At 39.1% G+C, this 20430-nt stretch overlaps 1 protein-coding gene across 1 annotated transcript in view; it reads right to left on the bottom strand.

Moving 5' to 3' along the window:
- LOC127934672 (FERM domain-containing protein 5) overlaps positions 1–20430 on the bottom strand; it is a 144911-nt gene that overhangs the window by 44352 nt on the left and 80129 nt on the right. Inside the window, exon 2 of the mRNA XM_052532207.1 lies at positions 9331–9435. Coding sequence (XP_052388167.1) covers positions 9331–9435 — 105 coding nt within the window. The remainder of the gene's footprint in view (positions 1–9330; positions 9436–20430) is intronic.

Consider the following 20430-nt stretch of genomic DNA (forward strand, 5'->3'; position numbering starts at 1 on the left):
GTCTGGAATCTGAAGTCACGGTCCCCTCCGCTCACGCGTTTGTCCAGAGGTGCCACCGCACCTGGACCAGAGCCCGTGAGACTCTGCTCCGGGTGAGGGAGCGCACTAAGGCCAAGGCCGATCGCCACCGGTCAAAGCCTCCCGTCTACGTCGTGGGTCAAAAGGTGTGGCTTTCTACCAGTAACATTCCATTGCGATCCGTTTCTAACAAATTAGCTCCCAAATTTATCGGCCCGTTCACTATCACCAAGATCATTAGTCCGGTGACAGTCCGCCTCAAACTACCTCCTGCGTACAAGAGGATACACCCCGCCTTTCATGTGTCCAAAATTAAACCCGTGTTTTATGCACGTATTAATCCGCCTACTCCGGTTCCCCCGCCGCCGCGTCTCGTAGAAGGGGAACCGGTAACACTTTAGAATACTGTTTCTTACTTACTACATAACTAATTAGGAATTACTGAAGAACTAACAGGTAATTATTCATTAACACTTAACTCACTACTGTTAACTACTAAGAAAGATGTGTTAACTAATCAGTATGTAATATAATTTTATGATTGTGTTAAGTAACAGTTAGCTAATCAGTAACTAATATATTCTGTGATACCTCCTGAATAACTACTATTAATTATCTACTAGTTAAGGTTCAAGAAAAATAACTATGAAATAATTACTTCTGAACAGTTATACGCAAAAAAAAACACTATAATAATCAGGCTGTGTCCCACAAATCAAGTACTTGAGTAAAAGTACAGATACCCCAATAAAATATTACTCCAGTAAAATTATAAGTAGGCCTGTTAATTTTCAAAATTACTTGAGTAAAAGGACAAGTACAAAGAACTACTACAGTAGCAACTTTGTTACAGCCCAATTATTAGCCTATAATGGAAATGAAATATGGATTTTGTTTGCTTCTAAATGTTTAACTTTTGATTATGAAATGTTTGTTAAATTAGTTAAAATGTGGGCAGTATACATGTTAAAATGGAATAAAATATGCTGTATTAAGAAATGTTCTCATCTGAAATAAACAGATGAACAAAGTTTATGATTACTTTTATAGGTTGTTCTTAGTCAAAATGATGTAGTTTATTAAGTCCTGCAAAATTATCTGATAATTAATTATTAATTACTAATGGGTTCCCTATGTTTTCACTTTAGAATACTGTTTCAGATTCTAAGTAATTCTTCAGGAATTATTTGATAATTAATTATTAATTAATAATGGGTTCCCTATGTTTTCACTTTAGAATACTGTTTCAGATTCTAATTAATTCTTCAGGAATTATTTGATAATGCTTTATTAATTACTAATCGTTTCCCTGTGTTTTCACTTTAGAATACTGTTTCAGATTCGAAGTAATTCTTGAGGAATTATCTAATAATTCAGCCTGATCTCACAATCAAAACGTACATATTTAGACGTAATTGTATGTGCCTTTAAATATTTACAGTGTTGTTTACGTATTATCTAGACGTAATTACAGGTTCAATACGTAACTAAATTTACATAAAAACAACCTAAAATAAGTACAGATAGAACGTTTTCTCTGACCAGTCAGTTATCCATAGAAAAATGCGTAACCCCACCCGAACCTAAACCTACCCAATTTATACAGAATGTTAAAAGAATAAAACATAATAAAAGACAATTTTAGTAAAAATATAATATTAAAACGTTATTTTGAGCCACTAACGTTAATTCTACACATACTCCTAAACCTACCAATAACCATTTCTTAAAACTACATAATGTTACTGTTATAAATAAACAAATAACAGACAAACAAACGTAACACTAATCATTTATTTTTTGCGAAAAGATCAAAAGTGGTACCAAAAGTAGTTCAAATGATAATGAGTTCCAGTCGCAGTCCTCTCTGGAGGTAATAGTTTTTATAAGGTACAGAGCAGAATTTAATTTATTAATCCGTGAAATTATGAATCTGTCTTCTCTCCGTGAAGGCGCATTGGCGCGGTACTGATTTCAAATGTCTATCAACTGAAACACGGCATGTCGCAATCTGTGACGAATTAGGTGAGAACCAATGAGAGTTCGATATCAGTGCCGTAAACCGTGTCGTAACGTTTCTCGAGGGTGGCGCACTGGCGCTATTTTCACATTCAAATCATATCATAACGAGCGCGGGCTTTGACTGTGACGGTCGCTGTTGCTGAGAATGAAGATGAAGATCGATTGATAAAGGGCTGAATTTGGATATGTTCCTTGCATACATCTGGATTCTAAAGATATGGAGTACAGCAAACAAATAAAATGGATGTGGTTTGTAATTTTATGATGTACTTTTGTGTATTTATGGTTGTAATGCCACTCATTGGATAGGAGAAAATCGCACAGCAAAATATTGCAAAATGTTTCAGGTTCAAAATAAGTCAATAATTCAGAATTATTTGATCATTAATAATTAATTACTAATGGGTTCCCTATGTTTTCACTTTAGAATACTGTTCCAGATTCTAAGTAATTATTGAGGAATTATCTAATAATTATGTATTAATTACTAATGGGTTCCCAACATTTCCACTTTAGAATAGGTTTAATGTTTCAGGTTCAAAATAAGTCATTCAGAATTATTTGATAATTAATTATTAATTAATAATGGGTTGCCTATGTTTTCACTTTAGAATACTGTTTCAGATTCTAAGTAATTCTTCAGGAATTATCTGATAATTCTTTATTAATTACAAATTGGGTACCTGTATTTTCACTTTTCCTGGTGTGTATATATATATATAATGTCGTATATGCTGAGGAGGCACACATACAGTACTGTATATAAAATATAAAAACTAAGGTAAGTTATCACAAGGCACTGGAGTGGGGTTCCTACTGAAAGGTGATTTCTTACAAAACACACTCACAAAACAATTTACTACATAGGCAAAACCTCTATAAAATGTATTGCATTGATTAATATTGCATTTTCATACTACTACTACTATTGCTAATATCATTTATATGAAAGGGTCACAATTCAATGTAATTGTGTAAAACTGTTCATTAGTAGTTACTTCATAGTTATTTTTCTTGAACCTTAACTAGTTGATAATTAATAGTAGTTCTTCAGGAGGTATGACAGAATACATTAGTTATTGATTAGCTAACTGTTACTTAACATAATCATAAAATTATATTACATACTGATAAATTAACACATCTTCCTTAGTAGTTAACAGTAGTGAGTTAAGTGTTAATGAATAATCACCTGTTAGTTCTTCAATAATTCCTTATAGGTTATGTAGTAAGTAAGAAACAGTATTCTAAAGTGTTACCGGGGAACCAGCATATTCGGTTAATCGTATTCTGGACTCGAGACGGAGGGGACGAGGATTCCAGTATCTGGTGGACTGGGAAGGTTACGGTCCGGAGGAGAGGAGTTGGGTACCTGCTAGGGACATATTGGATCACTCCCTTATTGATGAATTCAATCAGCAGGTAGGCCCTTCTGGGAACTCCAGGAGGAGTTCTTAGAGGGGGGGGGTACTGTCACGGTTGGTAAACCATGATCTCGGGTTGTTTACACTTTGTGGTGAATTCTGTGTGTTCTGCGTTTGCACTGATTAGTTGTGGGCGTCTCCGTTAATTGTATCAGCAACAGCTGCCACTCATTACTCATCTCCTATATATATGGCTTGTCTCACGTCTTGTGTTTGTGAGATCGTTGTTTCATGTCGTTGTGTTACCCCCGTCTGGTTAAAGTGTTAGTTTGCGTTTGGATGTCTGTGTTTTTTCCTAGAACCTCATCCACTCTCCGCACGATCACTCAGCCACGGACACTTACCTTCGGCTCTATTCCCCGCAGTTCCTGTGCCACTCTCTCCTGCTGCCTCACGCCACCAAGACCCGGACTTCCCACCTACACTCCACCTCAGGCCGGATTTCTCACCAACCACCGTCTCCCTGGAGTGTTATCGTCCCATCGTCTTTGTGTATCATTGTTCTACTTGTCTTCATTTCATTAAATCCTGTTTACTCGCATTTGTTTCCGGACTGTCTTTCACCAGCCGTCACACTTTTATGTTTCAGTTTTACAGGTATTTGCATGCAAAACATGCAATTCACTGTTTTACACAAAATTTCTTGGTTAGAACTGTATGTCCAAATGTACAGTAATGTTCACATTCAAAAGCATTACAGTAAAAAGCAATTTTTTCCTTTACTGTTTACTGCAGGAGGTACAGTAGAAACATAGTATGATAGAACAGAACAGGTTCGACAGTATTTCTTACAGTGAACAAAATATCAATGAGAGCATTCTGAACAAAAAACAACAACAGCAAAAAGCCCAGATAAAAAAAGTTTGGGGGGGGGGGGGGGGGGGGTTAAAATAAAAACAATCTCTCACTGCATCTCTCACTGCTCCTGCTCCTCTCACTGCTCCTGCTCCTCTCACTGCCCCTGCTCCTCTCACTGCCCCTGCTCCTCTCACTGCTCCTCTCACTGCTCCTCTCACTGCTCCTGCTCCTCTCACTGCATCTCTCACTGCATCTCTCACTGCTCCTGCTCCTCTCACTGCTCCTGCTCCTCTCACTGCTCCTCTCACTGCATCTCTCACTGCTCCTCTCACTGCTCCTGCTCCTCTCACTGCTCCTCTCACTGCTCCTGCTCCTCTCACTGCATCTCTCACTGCTCCTGCTCCTCTCACTGCTCCTGCTCCTCTCACTGCTCCTCTCACTGCTCCTCTCACTGCTCCTCTCACTGCTCCTGCTCCTCTCACTGCTCCTGCTCCTCTCACTGCTCCTGATCCTCTCACTGCTCCTCTCACTGCATCTCTCACTGCTCCTCTCACTGCTCCTGCTCCTCTCACTGCTCCTCTCACTGCTCCTGCTCCTCTCACTGCATCTCTCACTGCTCCTGCTCCTCTCACTGCTCCTGCTCCTCTCACTGCTCCTCTCACTGCTCCTGCTCCTCTCACTGCTCCTCTCACTGCTCCTCTCACTGCTCCTGCTCCTCTCACTGCTCCTCTCACTGCTCCTGCTCCTCTCACTGCTCCTGATCCTCTCACTGCTCCTGCTCCTCTCACTGCCCCTGCTGCTCTCACTGCTCCTCTCACTGCTCCTGCTCCTCTCACTGCTCCTGATCCTCTCACTGCTCCTGATCCTCTCACTGCTCCTCTCACTGCTCCTCTCACTGCTCCTGATCCTCTCACTGCTCCTGCTCCTCTCACTGCCCCTGCTGCTCTCACTGCTCCTCTCACTGCTCCTGCTCCTCTCACTGCTCCTGATCCTCTCACTGCTCCTGATCCTCTCACTGCTCCTCTCACTGCTCCTCTCACTGCTCCTGCTCCTCTCACTGCTCCTGATCCTCTCACTGCTCCTGATCCTCTCACTGCTCCTCTCACTGCTCCTCTCACTGCTCCTGATCCTCTCACTGCTCCTGCTCCTCTCACTGCCCCTGCTGCTCTCACTGCTCCTCTCACTGCTCCTGCTCCTCTCACTGCTCCTCTCACTGCCCCTGCTCCTCTCACTGCTCCTCTCACTGCTCCTGCTCCTCTCACTGCTCCTCTCACTGCCCCTGCTCCTCTCACTGCTCCTGCTCCTCTCACTGCCTCTCACTGCCCCTGCTCCTCTCACTGCTCCTGCTTCTCTCACTGCTCCTCTCACTGCCCCTGCTCCTTTCACTGCATCTCTCACTGCTCCTGCTCCCCTCACTGCATCTCTCACTGCTCCTGAACCTCTCACTGCATCTCTCACTGCTCCTGCATCTCTCACTGCATCTCCACTGCTCCTGCTCCCCTCACTGCATCTCCACTGCTCCTGCTCCCCTCACTGCATCTCTCACTGCTCCTGCTCTCCTCACTGCATCTCTCACTGCTCCTGCATCTCTCACTGCATCTCTCACTGCTCCTACTCCCCTCACTGCATCTCTCACTGCTCCTGCTCTCCTCACTGCATCTCTCACCGCTCCTGCTCCTCTTACTGGGCCCCTTGCTCTTACTCTTCCTCGTCCATACATTACAGTGTTTGTCTTTTTCTGTTTCTGTTTCCAAAAACATAACTCTTCAAAGTCCTCCTTTTATTGTATAAGTGTCAATGTAATAGAAAAAAATAACCCCTGCCATTGAGTCTAAGCCAGATTGGAATCAGTTGTGGTTGGCCCAATTTACACAACATAAATCAGCTAAGATATATTGTTTTTGAACTGATATCATTGCAGAAGCAGAGGTTTTTATACTGTATCTAAGGTTTGGAACATTGTTTTTGCTATTGTGGGATGTTGTGTGTTAACATTTGTAAATACTACAAAAACTATCCATAATTTTGTTGGGAGGTATAGCTTGTCTGTTCAGAAAATGTAAGCATTGTGGAAATGTGTTCAATGACTCCATATTGTGTGAAAACGACATGAAATGTATGAATGGTATGGCCACAATAGATAGATGCTGCGCTAATTGTGTTTAGAGTTTTGAAAATGTGACAACTGCTTGGACAATTGCTTGTTAGCGACTGAAAAAAACTGTAAGTTGTAAAACCTAAAGTTATTATTTTTTATTATTATTATTATTGTGTTCGGCACTGTGGGCAGCATGTGATTTCATGACGTGCCGCGGGTGGAGATCTACTGGTTTAGAACTACAGGATTTGTGGAGTAGCAGGACCCCCAAATAGACTGACAAAAGTCATAATAGGAACAAGAAATACTTCCACTACTACTTCGTTTGTGATGGTCATTTATTTTTTAGATATTAAGACGCAATGTTTTCAGTTTATTGATGACCTGACTTTGTCCTGTGAATGCATTGCTCTCGGAGACAGTTAACAGTTATTTTATCACTGCATCACTAACAGTTTCTCTCAGATGACGACAAATTTCTTCATCCGACCGGATAATGAGAAGTGCCTTAATTTCACTGTCGCTTCAGTTGGATGACATTTATTTTATTTTATTAAAGGGGGGGTGAAATGCTTGTTTTCACTCAATATCCTGTTAATCTTGAGTACCTATAGAGTAGTACTGCATCCTTCATAACTCCAAAAAGTCTTTATTTTTATAATATTTATAAGAGAAAGATAGTCTGTACCGATTTTTCCCGGAAAAATACGAGCGACTAGAGGCGTGACGTGTGGGCGGAGCTAAAGAATCATGAACGCCAGTGGGCTTTTGTGTTGAGAGCGCCTGGAAGCTGTGACACAGATCCAGAGGCTGAAATTTAACAAGAGCAGCATCAGCAAAGGCGTCTCTGTGTGGTATGTACTGAAACTGTATATATTTGCTTAGCGGTTTTGGAAAATGACTAAGTTCCACTTTATCTCGTCTTTTTTTTTAAGCTGTACATGTGGAAAGTGCAGTTTGATGACAACATCGCATGATGTTTACTTGATGTGCCTATGCACTGATAGCTAAGTTAACAACACAGAGATATTTGAAGCAGTTTTACTCACCGCATGCGGTTCCAACACACGATCGTGACCCTTTGTCGTTAGGACTGCATTATCCTTAAGAAATAAACGATGTGCAAATCCAGCGTCAAACTGGGCCTTGTTTGTAAAACAAGCATCTTCGAAATGCAGGGAACAAACAAAAACACTTGCACAACTTGATGCTCTGTAAAAATAAATTCCATCCACTGGTCCCTTAATGCTGTTTCTCTTTTTGGTAATCTGTGCAGGGTTGTCTTGCCCTGGCAACCAAAAACACACTTCTTTTGTGACTTTTCGCGACGCTCTCGCTCTGATCAGGGAATGCCTCTGCTCTCAGTGCTCTGCTATACGGGAGTGCGCGCTCTTCCGGCAGACGTGCCCTAGGACCCATATAAGGAAATTCCGCTCCATCTAACGTCACACAGAGCCATACTCGAAAAAAACTTTCCGAAACTTGTGACAAACCGGAAGAGGTTTTTTGGAACAAAAATACTCCTTCAAACCTACAACTTAATTTTTTCAACTTTGTCCATGTTTAGCATGGGAATCCAACTCTTTAACAGTGTAAAAAACTCAGTATGCATGAAATAGCATTTCACCCCCCCCCCCCCCCCCCTTTAAACTGTGCGTGAATGCGTCACATTGTTATGATTGGCCCGGAGTAGACGTCTTACGTTGCCGCGTTCTGAACTCTTAAGTGCTCATACCAGTAATTTTCCTTCTGCGTTCACACACAGCAGAATTCCGAATTTACTGGTAATGTTACAACGTCTAATACTGTTAAATTGCCAGAACGAATTTAACTGTATTTTTTAAAAGATCCTGTTCACACATGATCTCTTTATGGCAATTTACCAGTAATTTTCTGGGAAACTCTGTATGTGTGAAAGGGCTTAATGAAACACACTGTGTCTCCATGACATGGCAGCGGAGTCAATAATTCTACAGCGAGAATAAAAGTTACACTGTCTTTCTTTGCGTATACATTTAGACGGTGTTATGCAAATCTTCCCACACACTGGCGTAGACATGTAGGGGCATGTCTGAACGAGGCGTTTTAGGGGGGAGTAGCTGAGCATTCACTTTTATAAAGAATATCTCTTTGGGTTTGATACTTTAATCTTTGCGACTTTACGGGTTTTAATGGCTTTTAACACTCCACAGACAACAGAAAACATGAAACATATGTTCAACAAATTCTCACAAAAATACAACCACTGTCTAAATTAATACAATAGTTTGTGATTACAGAAACCACAAAGAACAATCCTAGTTCCTATAACAGCACTTCTAAGCCTAATTAGATTTAGTTGATATTCACATTTTGGAAGCAAAGTGCCGATTTTGCATGTTAATACATACTGATATTTATTACATGAAACATGGATGGCATTTTCTCAGAATATAGGGCCACAGGAACACTAGACCATTCTTCACACAAAGCTCATATGTCTTCAGAAAACCAAGTTCATATAGACTGGACATGGAGAACATGCTCCACACATATTTGTAAGAACATGACGGTTAGTAAATAATTAAATATTTTTTATATTTGTGCGAACTGGTCCTTTAAAGCACCTGAGCCACATAATGGTCTGAGGGCCTTCACTCATTTGATTTATGGTTTTCAAACTTGTCCTTCTAAGGTTCATTCCACCAATCATCAGCTCTGTCTTTTTCAGTGACACTGCCTGATTACACCAGAATGACCCTCAAAGTCAGGATCAATATAAACACAGCACACCCATAATGCACATTAATTCATCACTTGTTAGGCATATCAACCAATATGATCTAAGAAATGGAAGCCACTTCAAGGATCCTGACAAATGCAGCTTTCTCATAATAAAGAATTTGTGGACATGTATTCTAAGATGATTGGTGCTCTGCATTACCATTGACCTTGGACTGTTTGACACAAGCCACATGGTGGGACACTCACCCGTTGCTTATCTGGATCGACATATCTAATGCCAAAATAGTCTTTCTCCAGTAGGTTTAGATGGTGGCAAATGAGGTCGAACAAATACTGGCCTTTGGCATCCCTCTGAAAGACAAAGAGAATAACAAATGATCAATAGAGAGGATGCTTATTATTTGTTTTCAAATAAAAAGGTGGAAGAACTGACATCCAAATAAATCTAAAATGTAGTGAATGGAGGAAAGCAGGTGATTTTAATTACTATTACTCTGTACAATCCAAAAATAATGCAGAGAGATTTGCAATTTCCATTTCTCTTCCATGACCTTTTGTACTCATATCATACAAAATTTGTTTCAATAATTCCAGAGACTGTAGGTCTGAATTTCTTGTATGCCAGGTAACAAACAGATGTAAGTGTTTATTAGTGTACAAATGTCTCCAATAAAAACCATAACAAAGAGACTGATTTTATCACAGTGATGTGCAGCATGTTTTACTCCACAAATGCAACATCTAACTGATTCAATATTTTAAAGCAGAGCAAAACTATAAACATTTCTATTCATTATAGAAATGTTCATAATTTTTTAGACATATCACTCATTTCGTAGACTTTTCCAAGCCTGGAAATCACACATGACAGAAACCCTTAGAATCTGTCATTATTTCTATAATTATTTTTTACTCTTAATAGGTCATTCGCAACAGGACACAAATTCTACAAGGTTTTCATAGTCCTGCTGTATTAGTATAGGCTGCAGTCTAAACTATATCCGTGTACCAGTTCAACTCTTCATACAGAAAAAATGAGCTGGTAGAAAGAAATAAGATTCCATAAACCTGAAGTCACTTTTTCTGTCTCAGCCCACCTCTAATATCACACTTATTTGAATTTGGAATCCATTTGCACTGAAACAAACAATATCACAGCTTTTTGCTGTAACAGTATTATGATTATTATTGTTTTTTTCTGGAATTGTATGTGATCAAAGTTTGAATTGCAAACCAAGACAATTCACCCTCAGTATAGCATTTTTCAGGCATTAGTGATTTATTCTGGATTAAGATTAATTTAAAAACTTGGTAAACCATATGCACCCTAGACAACAAATACTGTTACACTGAGCTTGGGACAATATGCTTACAGTAAGTGTACAGTCAAAGGTATTACAGCTGATCAATGAGAATCATGGGAATGAAACTCTACTTTGCAATTAATAGAGTTTAGTCAGGGTAGCGCCATATTTACTGTCTGACAGGAATTAAAACAAAGCTGTGAGGCATAGAAGTACAGTGTACTCAATGGATTATTCAGATGACAGAACATCTTTCCCAAAATAACTAAGACACAAACTCCATAAAGCAGTTTTGAAAGTTGTGAGCTATTAAAATTAAATGACTCTAGACCTTACACAGTGCAGGCCACTCTAAAGATTGTACATTTTTCCCTCACAGCCTCGTTTTCATCAGCATAGAATTCAATATGGCGTCTAACCTGGTCTACAGAAAGAACAGAGGTGAATGGTCTCTGTGCAGTTTCTCCAGCAAACAGGATGTGTGTTGTACCTCTCAATCACAAAACCTCTGGTAAACCTTTAATGATGCTCGCATGATAAGGTTAGCCAGCAGACAAGCAACACATTCAGTCAAATTGAGTCTTTCAGAGCCTCGTGTGGAGTATGAAAAAGGAAAAAAATAAAAAGGTCAAACACAAAATACAGCGCATTCATCAGCGCAAACAGCTTTGAAAACCATTTCTTATTCATAAATGCTGTTATAGAGGAGCAGTTTCTGACATAATAAAGCATCTGAACTTACTAATGTTGTTTCTGTGTAGCTCAAGGAAAAAAAGCAAGGGGAATTGCAGTAGAGACTCACAGTAGTTTGTTTACTCTTGGAAATAATTTCTAGTGTTGTAACAGACATGGGGAGAGTCGTCCATTAAAGGGATAGTTCACCCAAAAATGAAAATGTTATGTTCCTCTTCAGGAACTCGAGCTGCGTCGAAAACGCTATGGGGAACGCGCTTAGCGTGAGTGACTTTGAATATCATGTGTAATCTGTCTCTGCGTGTATTACATCATTTTCAGTTTTGATGTGAATCTTACCAAACCAGACCATGTTTACTTGTCTGCTTGTTTGGCTCTGGCTATGAGAAGTCAGATATCACTTTCGATATGAATTGTATCACAAGCCAGACCGTGTTTACTCGTTTGATTGCATCAAATTGAGGAATATAATTACATTTATCTCACTTTGAGAAGTTATATACTGTATACTGGAGGGGCTGCTAGGCGGGAGCAGCCCTCTCAGTGTACTGACTCCTCGTACAGGGAGGTGCAGAACCCCGGGGGGACCGGAGGCTGAAGCAATGCTCTGGGCCAGGGTTTCCCAGTCTAAGCCGGATCTGAGGTCTGTACTTCAGGCTAGGAGGTTCTCGGCTAAGAAGTCCTAACACGTGTTGGTCACAACTGCAGAGGGTGGCCCCTACTAGGGTAGAGTGGTGTTTACACACATTACACGATGCCTGTCTCTCCTCTCCAGAGAGACAAAGAAGGCCAGTCACTCACTGTCAAACTGTTTCAAAGACTGCAGGGTCTGATGGCAGCTGTGTCCAACGTAATACCTTTTGGCCCTACAGTGGGGGCTCAAGAGCAAATGATTTTCCCTGAGGGGGAACCCACTTCGAAACTAGGTCACACGGCGATGCCTTCGTGCCTTAGACATGTGGAAGAGACCTTGGTTCTTGAATCAGGGCCCGGTGCTTGGAGCTCTTTGTCGCCGTGTATGCTAGCGACAGACATGTCCCTAACCGGCAGTGGTGCGGTCATGAGTGGCCACTCTGCCCACGGTCTGTGGAGCGGTCGCCATCTGACATGGCATATCAGAGAAGCTAGCCTCCCAGACCTGAGAGGTCATCATGTGTTGGTGCACACCGACAACACATCGGTGGTCTCTTATATCAACCAGCAGGGAGGTCTGCGTTCATGCCCCTCATACAAGCTGGCACACCAGATCCTTCTGTGGTCACAGGATAAGGTCCTGGGAGGTTGAATGTTGGAGCAGACATACTGTCGAGACAGGAGCCGAGGCCCTGGGAATGGAGGCTTCACCCTGAGGTGGTGAAGCAGATATGGAGAGTTTTTGGACCTGTTTGTGACTCAAGAGACATCGCAATGTCCCCTCTGGTTCTCTCTAGTTCATCCAGCTCCTCTCGGCCTGGACGCTATGGGTCATCTGGTCTTCCCCCGCTGTTGGGAGCCAAGGCTCACTCCATACGGGGTATGCAGGGGGAACAAAACTCCACATGTGCAGAGTGCTCAAAGGTCCCTGCTGTTCCTATAAACACAACGCTGGTTTAATTCTATTAACTCTACACACGTGATACATCCTAGGCTTACAGCAATAATCTCAAGATGTACACAGATATGCCTGTTACTCCAGACGCTTCTGTTCTCTCGTCATAAGCTGTGCTCTTCGGATACACACTAGTCAGGGATTTGGTAGTCTGGCAGCGTAGGCACCTGTTCCCCATAGCATTTTCGATGCAGCTCGAGTTTCTGAAGAGGAACGTCTCTAGGTTAACCATGCATGTGTTTTTATTGCTTTTATCGCTTAGGTCACCCCGCCCATGACATCACGTCCTTCCATTAGACAGATTACACACGATAATCAGAGTCACTCACGCTAAGCGAGTTCCCCCATAGCGTTATTCGATGCAGCGTCTGGTTCCCTCGAGGAACCATGCTTATATGCGTAACCTAGAGACGTTTATATGCTTACTCCCAGGGCATTCAAGATGTATGCCAGAGCATGTACATGTGTCACATGCCGGATGTACTGATCGTTTTGTGTCTTTAAACATCAAGGTATCGTCACAAGCCACAGGTTTAATTTGGTTTTGTTTGTGTATGTCTTTTGACTCTCAGAGCCATGATCCCCATCCACTTCAATTATATGACTGACAAACTGCAACGGTTTGAGTTAAAAAAAAAAAAAAAAAGAATTCTGTTCTACTGATGAAACAAAGTTATGCAGATAAACATAACATTTTGGGTGAACTACCCCTTTAAGAGTTTATTTCACACACACACACACACACACACACACACATAGAGAAATGCAAAACATACACTGAGGAGTCTGATACCTCATTCTGCATCTCACAACAAAAAAGAAAATTAGAAATCCAGTTTTCATCATCTCATCTGCATGACAATTATGAAAAGCTTTCAGTAGAATATTTGTATGGTTCTTTTTCGAGTAAATGAGCAGATGGAGGGCAGTGGACCATGAGCGCATGCTTCTGCCTGATGCCAAACAGAAGATTCTGTAGGTGTCTAGAGACGGCTGGATATCTGTGTAACACACAGCTTTCAAGCAGGACTGCTGGAACCCAGTAAGACTGCCAAAGGGCACAAAACAAGAGAAAGAGGTGTCCCTATTTGCGAACAGGTCAGACCACCCCGGATGCAGAGATGTACAGATCTTGGCAAGCAGATAAGGTGAATCTTTATTATTATCACCAATGTGAGTATCAATAATAATAATAATAATAATAATAGTATGTCATGATTGTTTTATTATTATATAATATTTTTATTAATACATTAAATCAAATTATTAATATTTTTGTTATTGTTATATAGCACCTTCTTATACTATGTAATAATAACAAACATTCATAATAAAAAAAAGTAAAAACAAAATGATAATAATTATTACTATTACTAATACTACTTTTTCATTTATTTAATTTTTTTATCTGACATGTATTACAATATTTATAAATTACATTTAAATATTATTATTATTATTATTAACATTGGTTATATATTTTTACATTGTTAATAATAAATAATAATTGTATTAAATATAATAATAATTATTATTATATGATCAGGATCCACACATAAAAATATTTTATTTTTATGTCATACGTTCACTGATATTTTCTATCTCTTCTATCTTAATCAGACACACCAATAGGTGGTGAAGTGGTAAAGGCCAGACAAATATATATATATATATATATATATATATATATATATATATATATATATATATATATATATATATATATATATTTATATATATATATATATATTTATATATATTTATATATATATATATATATATATATATATATATATATATATATATATATATATATATATATATTTCTGTGGAGTGTGGACAGTAATATTCACATAGCTCAGGATGAGTTACTTGTCAGCCGTCAGACAAAGGCCCAAAGGATTATGGGAGCATGCTTACCCCTGTCACTTCTAAGCAGGTTCCTATCTGCAGGCCTATAATCCATTATGGCATACCTGCTTACTAGACTAAAGCTAAAAACAGGCAAAGACACTCAAGCCTGAAACACACACGTACAAGCTTCTTTCAAATTAAATGCATAACGCTATGGCGACTATGATTAAGCATTACTCACCAACTGTTATGAGAGATTTATGTTCCCCTTTTCACTTTCACAGCCTCCCAATTTAGCCACTATGAGGCTTTGAAATAATTCCCCTTCCCCAGCGTGCAAATAACAGAGCACACTCAAACGCACACAATCCCAGCCCATGTTTTTACATGGTGGAGAGAGCATGGAGGGAGCACATTCATCATCTAACTGAGATGGCTGGACAACTCTCAATGTTCATCAGGGTGAATGCGTAAGCAGCCACTTAACCAGAGATAACACAAAGGGAAAAACAGTGCTCTTTGTTAATCAAACATCACACCTTCACCCCTACAAAGAACAGATGAGGGAGGCAGTTTCTTGTTTGCTATGAATGTAGACCGCATAACAATTAAAAGTATTCAATTAAAGCATTTTGATTTCATTTTTGAATAAAGCATTCCTGTTCATTTCAAGGGCAGTTGTTCAGCTGGTGTGTAAACATTTATATGAGAATTACTATGCCATTTAAAAACTGATGGTTACTCAGTTTGGCAAGCCACAAAAGAGACTTCTTCCAAAAATATTCCAAATATTCTCAGGCATAATTAATAGTAACAAATCTTGTACCTTTTATTGGAAAAAATATACAACATTTTATCAAACGTCAAAAGTTCAGTAATAAATATTATAATATCAGCATATGAGAATCAAATTGCACTACAGGGACTCACCCATTTAACAGTTCATCTATTGGCAAAATATCCATGCAATATTGCGTAAAACTTCCTGTTTCTGATGAGAACAAACAAATGTTGAATGATATTCCATAACATGAGGGTCCTTTGATTAATAGAAAATAATATCATTTATTTGACATGAAAAATCTTTATAACATTGTAAATTCCTTAACAGTCACTTTTGATCAATTTAATGCATCTGTGCTTGAAGAAAACATCTTACTGATGACAAACTTTTGAACCTTGTTTGTGTGTGTGTGTGTGTATTGTTCAAGCTACTACAAGACCCTTACTTCATCAGTTTCTCCTCATAAATCTTTTTTCTCTCCCCAATGTCCACTGGCTGTTTCCTGTTAACAATTTGTTATTGCGGGATCTGTTTTACTGTGAGACAGGGAAAATAAATCTTAATAAAGGGGGGGTAGGAAGATTTTTCTGATTAAACCTGATGCATCTCAGCTCTGTTGCAAATGATGGACCACACATCCACATGTGCAGAGCGCTCAAAGGTCCCTGCTGTTCCTGTAAACACAACACTGGTTTAATTCTATTAACTCTATCACACGTGATAAATCCTAGGTTTTCAGCAATAATCTCAAGATGTCCACATCTAGAGAGTCATTACTGAGTAAACAATGTTAGTGCACATCGGCATTCCCCTTCCAATAACAGAACCAGAAAACTCTCTCTTTACTGACTGCCATAATCCTGTTTATTTCTCCACATACTGTACATGATATCATTAACAAGAAAAGTACAGCTCAGCGCTACTATCAGGAAATTAATTAGATATCATTATCTAGATAAAGTTATTTATTTTAAAGATTTTTTAAAAAGTCAATGGCATGATATACAGTACAGATTATCAATATTTTCGTTCTCAGGTTAACACTCCACTTTACAGATTGACTCAAGATCTACTTATTAGGCTTTGAGATTTAAAATGTTGTTTGATGATGTCATGCTATAAAAGCTGCTAAAAAGATTATATGCTTATGTGTATAAATCAGTAAGGAAAGCCGGGGTGGCTGCAGGCCAGAGGTTTTTTGTTTGGAGTTTCATTAGTAGATTGGCTGCTAGAGATCTGAATGACGGCAGTGGGTAATGTAGTAGACTGAACTATAATTCCCAGTTTCACAGCCATGAGCAACAACCAGAAAATATAGCAGATAAATGAATGAAAAATAGGAGGTATTCCATAGGTTAGTTTTTACTGTGAAAGAAAAACCTTCACTCTTGTCAGAGTTAGTCACTTAATAAAAAAGGTACAGAGCATGAAAAGTCATTATTTGTTGATAAATAAAGAGTTAAGCAGTCAGCACATTTATCAGGCAGTTAGCTTAACATGTATTGATCTCAAGGCACTAGCTTAGCATAACAATAGCAAATCAACACTTCAGATTAGCCATTTCAAGCTAAATACAATTACCAGTGATTCATTCTCTCTTTCTCTCTGTAATTCCGTTAATTAAGGGTTCCTTGTTTACAATTTAAGCAGTTGGTTCTGGCCCTTTAAGACGCTGGGTCAGAGTCTAAAACCTCAGGCAGTGGATAACTGATACTCATAAAATACTCCGTGTAAAGAATATTTATTTAGAAGGACCTTTTTCCACTATAAAAGACCATTTTGAGCAATGCAAATGTTCTATGGATATTATAAAAGATTCTTCACGGAATCATAGATGGCAATAAAGAGCCTTTACTGTATTTTTTTAAGAATGTGTTTGTGTGTCCACTGTGGCCCCAAATATGTTTGGACCCTTAAAAACGATTACATTTTACAAAAGTTCCATTGCATTAAATAAAATAGTAAGCCAATTGGCATTTTAAAAGAAAAGACATCACAAGCTCGGTTTATGCATAAAATTCTCAAAAATGATTTACAGAAAAAGAAGCTCTAGCTTAAACTGATGACTGTTTCACAATGCCACAATTTATGAAAGCACAGGTTAAGTAGAAGTTGAGAAACGGTATTCCTAAAAATAAAACAGATAACTGTAAAGAGTTTTAAAAATATATCATGAAATTAATACAGTGAATAGAGTGGAGTGTTATAACTTAGTAAAAGCAGGTACAAAAACCTGAGAACTAAATCTAGAAAACATCTCAATCTCTCAGTGCCAATAACACAATTCACTAAAATCAATAAACTCAAAAACTCTAGACTGCGGCTCCTGCAACACTCTAATGTAATATGGGCTTCTTAGGAGAGATACACCTTTCATTAGAGCTCAGAAAGAGCAGGGCAGAAAAAGTTTTGCTGATACGCAACACTCCAGTTCCTCAAATGCACCGATCCTGTGACAGACAGCCAGACAGCCATCTGCATACAACCGAGGGTCCACAAGGCCCCGAGCACTGCACCAATCAGGGCCAATCAGACCACAGACCACTTCCTCATAGCTCCACATCAAACTAGACACCATCATAAGCAATATCGGGCAGTCTAATTCACTGAGAATGTTTTAAACTGAGAATGTTTTAAAATTTTCTTTGTGTAGCTGAATGTTGTGTCAGACACTGACAACTATTCCAGCTTTCCAAATTGTAATACTGAGTCACTAAACAGAGTTGACAGAGGATTCTCATTTCACAAAGTGCTTTGCTCAGTGCTACAACTCCCAAAAGCAGCAGGGAGGATTCCCACTATGTCATGGTGTGAAAGAAAGCAGCTAAGACTAAGCATACCCAAACTGGGCCATCAAAACACAGAGCGGCGGTTTAGAGAGGCATGGATGGGAAAGAGGATGAATTTGCCCCTAGAAGAAAACATGAGAGATTCTGAGATGCAGACATAACAACATAAAAAATCAAAAATATCCAATAAACACATACTTATATGTTATATCATATGCTTCAGAGAATGAATTACAATTCAACTACTATGTCACGTTTAATAACATGATATAATAACACCAAAGATACTTAATTGATCTGTCTGATTCATAATGCATTACATAAGATGCTATTACACAATTAAGTAATATCTCCAAACCTAACCAAATATGTCCTATGAGCTAAATGGTTATGTTTTCGGTTTTTTAGTTTATTCCTGTGATGGCCGAGCTGAATTTTCAACAGGTATTACTCCAGTCTTCAATGTGACATGATCCTTCAGAAATCATTCTAATATGCTGATTTGGTGCAAAGAAAAACTTCTTATTACAACCATTTATGTGCAGCTTAATATTTTTGTGGAAACCTGCTATTCCTTACAGGTGTTTTGATAAACAGAAAGTCCAAAATAATTTAACATTTCAAAAGAACATTTCACAATATTACTGTTTTCCTGATCAAATAAATGCAACCTTGTTTCAATTACTTCTAAAATTGGATTTTATTTATCCATAAATATGAAAAGATTTCATTATAAACCAAACTGTATCACCAAAACTCAACTCTCCTGGCCTTTACAACAAGTCAAGGAACATTTCAGATTTCTTCTCTCTCAATCTTGTGAGCAAACAGAAGAGATTTCTTCAAAAGTACAGACACATTATGTACTTTGCCTTTGTCAGAGACAGATTTTGGTAGACATGTTCAGTGAAATGGCATGAAGGTCTATGAAAGCATGCTTTCCATGACTCTGTGAATCATTTATGGACTAGATTGTGGATCCCTGGGGCCTCCATTAAAGCTCTGACATGCTGCACGCTAGTACTCCTCTCACGCCTGCCTGCGCAAAGAGCCAGTCTCAGGGGCCAAATAGCTCTTTGCATTTTTATGGCCGATTTCACTAGTGGTAAGTGATCTCCCCTAGGGCTGGGAATCACAATGGCAGGGGTAAATTACAGCATCACTGTGGTATTTTACACCCCTTCATGAATCATCCTGAATAAGGTTGAGGTATCACTTTGGTTGGGTCAGTGTCAAGTTCTCGGTTTGCTGCTGTCCTGAAGCAATGCTCTGGATGCTTCTGTGGAAAGAAGTCGCTTACTAACCTTTTCTGGATAAAGCTATATCTAATTTTACAACATTGTTACCATAGCAACATAAAATTGTCAAGGACAGCTGTACAGATTAAATAAAGCACAAGTTTTAACAGAAGAAATAAATCTTATTTTATAGAATCAAAAGCTTTTCTGCACTGAAACCCTTCAAAACTTCTCCCCATTTACTTCCAATGTGCTTCTCTGTAACCTATATTTTTTATACCTTTTTTTATTTATAATTCTTTTAAGAAAACTACAACGCCCCACACATGGCCACAATGTAACTAAATAGAGACAGGGAAAGACGTGGCCACAATTGAACTCAAGTTGTGATCAAAATGTACCATTTTTATTTACCAAAGTTTGCAGGCAAGTTCAATCATTTCCCCAGGAATCTGTGAGATTTCCCCATGTGTATTTCACAATGAGTTCAGTTAAGGTAACAAATGTGGCAGCTAAGACTATACAGCACTATACATATTTAGTTCAATAAGCATAACTTAATGTATATTAAACCCAGAATATTTATTTTAACACCACAACTCTAATAATTAATATGAATGCATTGCATGTGGCCTTGAAGAAGAGATGCTAATTAAACTTACTACAGCAAATTTCAAAGAAGGACACTTACTACAGATTTAAAATGGCATTCAAAGGACTTGAAGCCTGGCAGAATCATACAATTTAAAAATCAATAAGAGGTTATCACCCTGAGTTTAAGGCACCAGAATGAAAACCCAAAGCCACATCAGCAACAACAGTCTTCAACCAAAAGCAGTCAATATCCTCCACAACATCTTTCAAAGAAACACCACACCCCCCATAAAAATACTTGGGGATGCTTATGACAGGGGACTGGAGCCCTCACAGGGCTTACTTGAAGATCTGGAGCCCTTCCTGGGCTTAACTGGGCTTCTGAAACCCTCCCTGGGCTTAACCAGGTATATAGAGCCCTCTCTGGGCTAAACAAGGAATCAGGAGCACTCCCTGGGCTTAACTTGGGGTCAGAAGCCCTCCCTGGGCTAAACAGGGAATC

The sequence above is a fragment of the Carassius gibelio genome, chromosome A18 (genome assembly GCF_023724105.1).
Source record: "Carassius gibelio isolate Cgi1373 ecotype wild population from Czech Republic chromosome A18, carGib1.2-hapl.c, whole genome shotgun sequence".
In the NCBI taxonomy this organism is placed as follows: Eukaryota; Metazoa; Chordata; class Actinopteri; order Cypriniformes; family Cyprinidae; genus Carassius; species Carassius gibelio.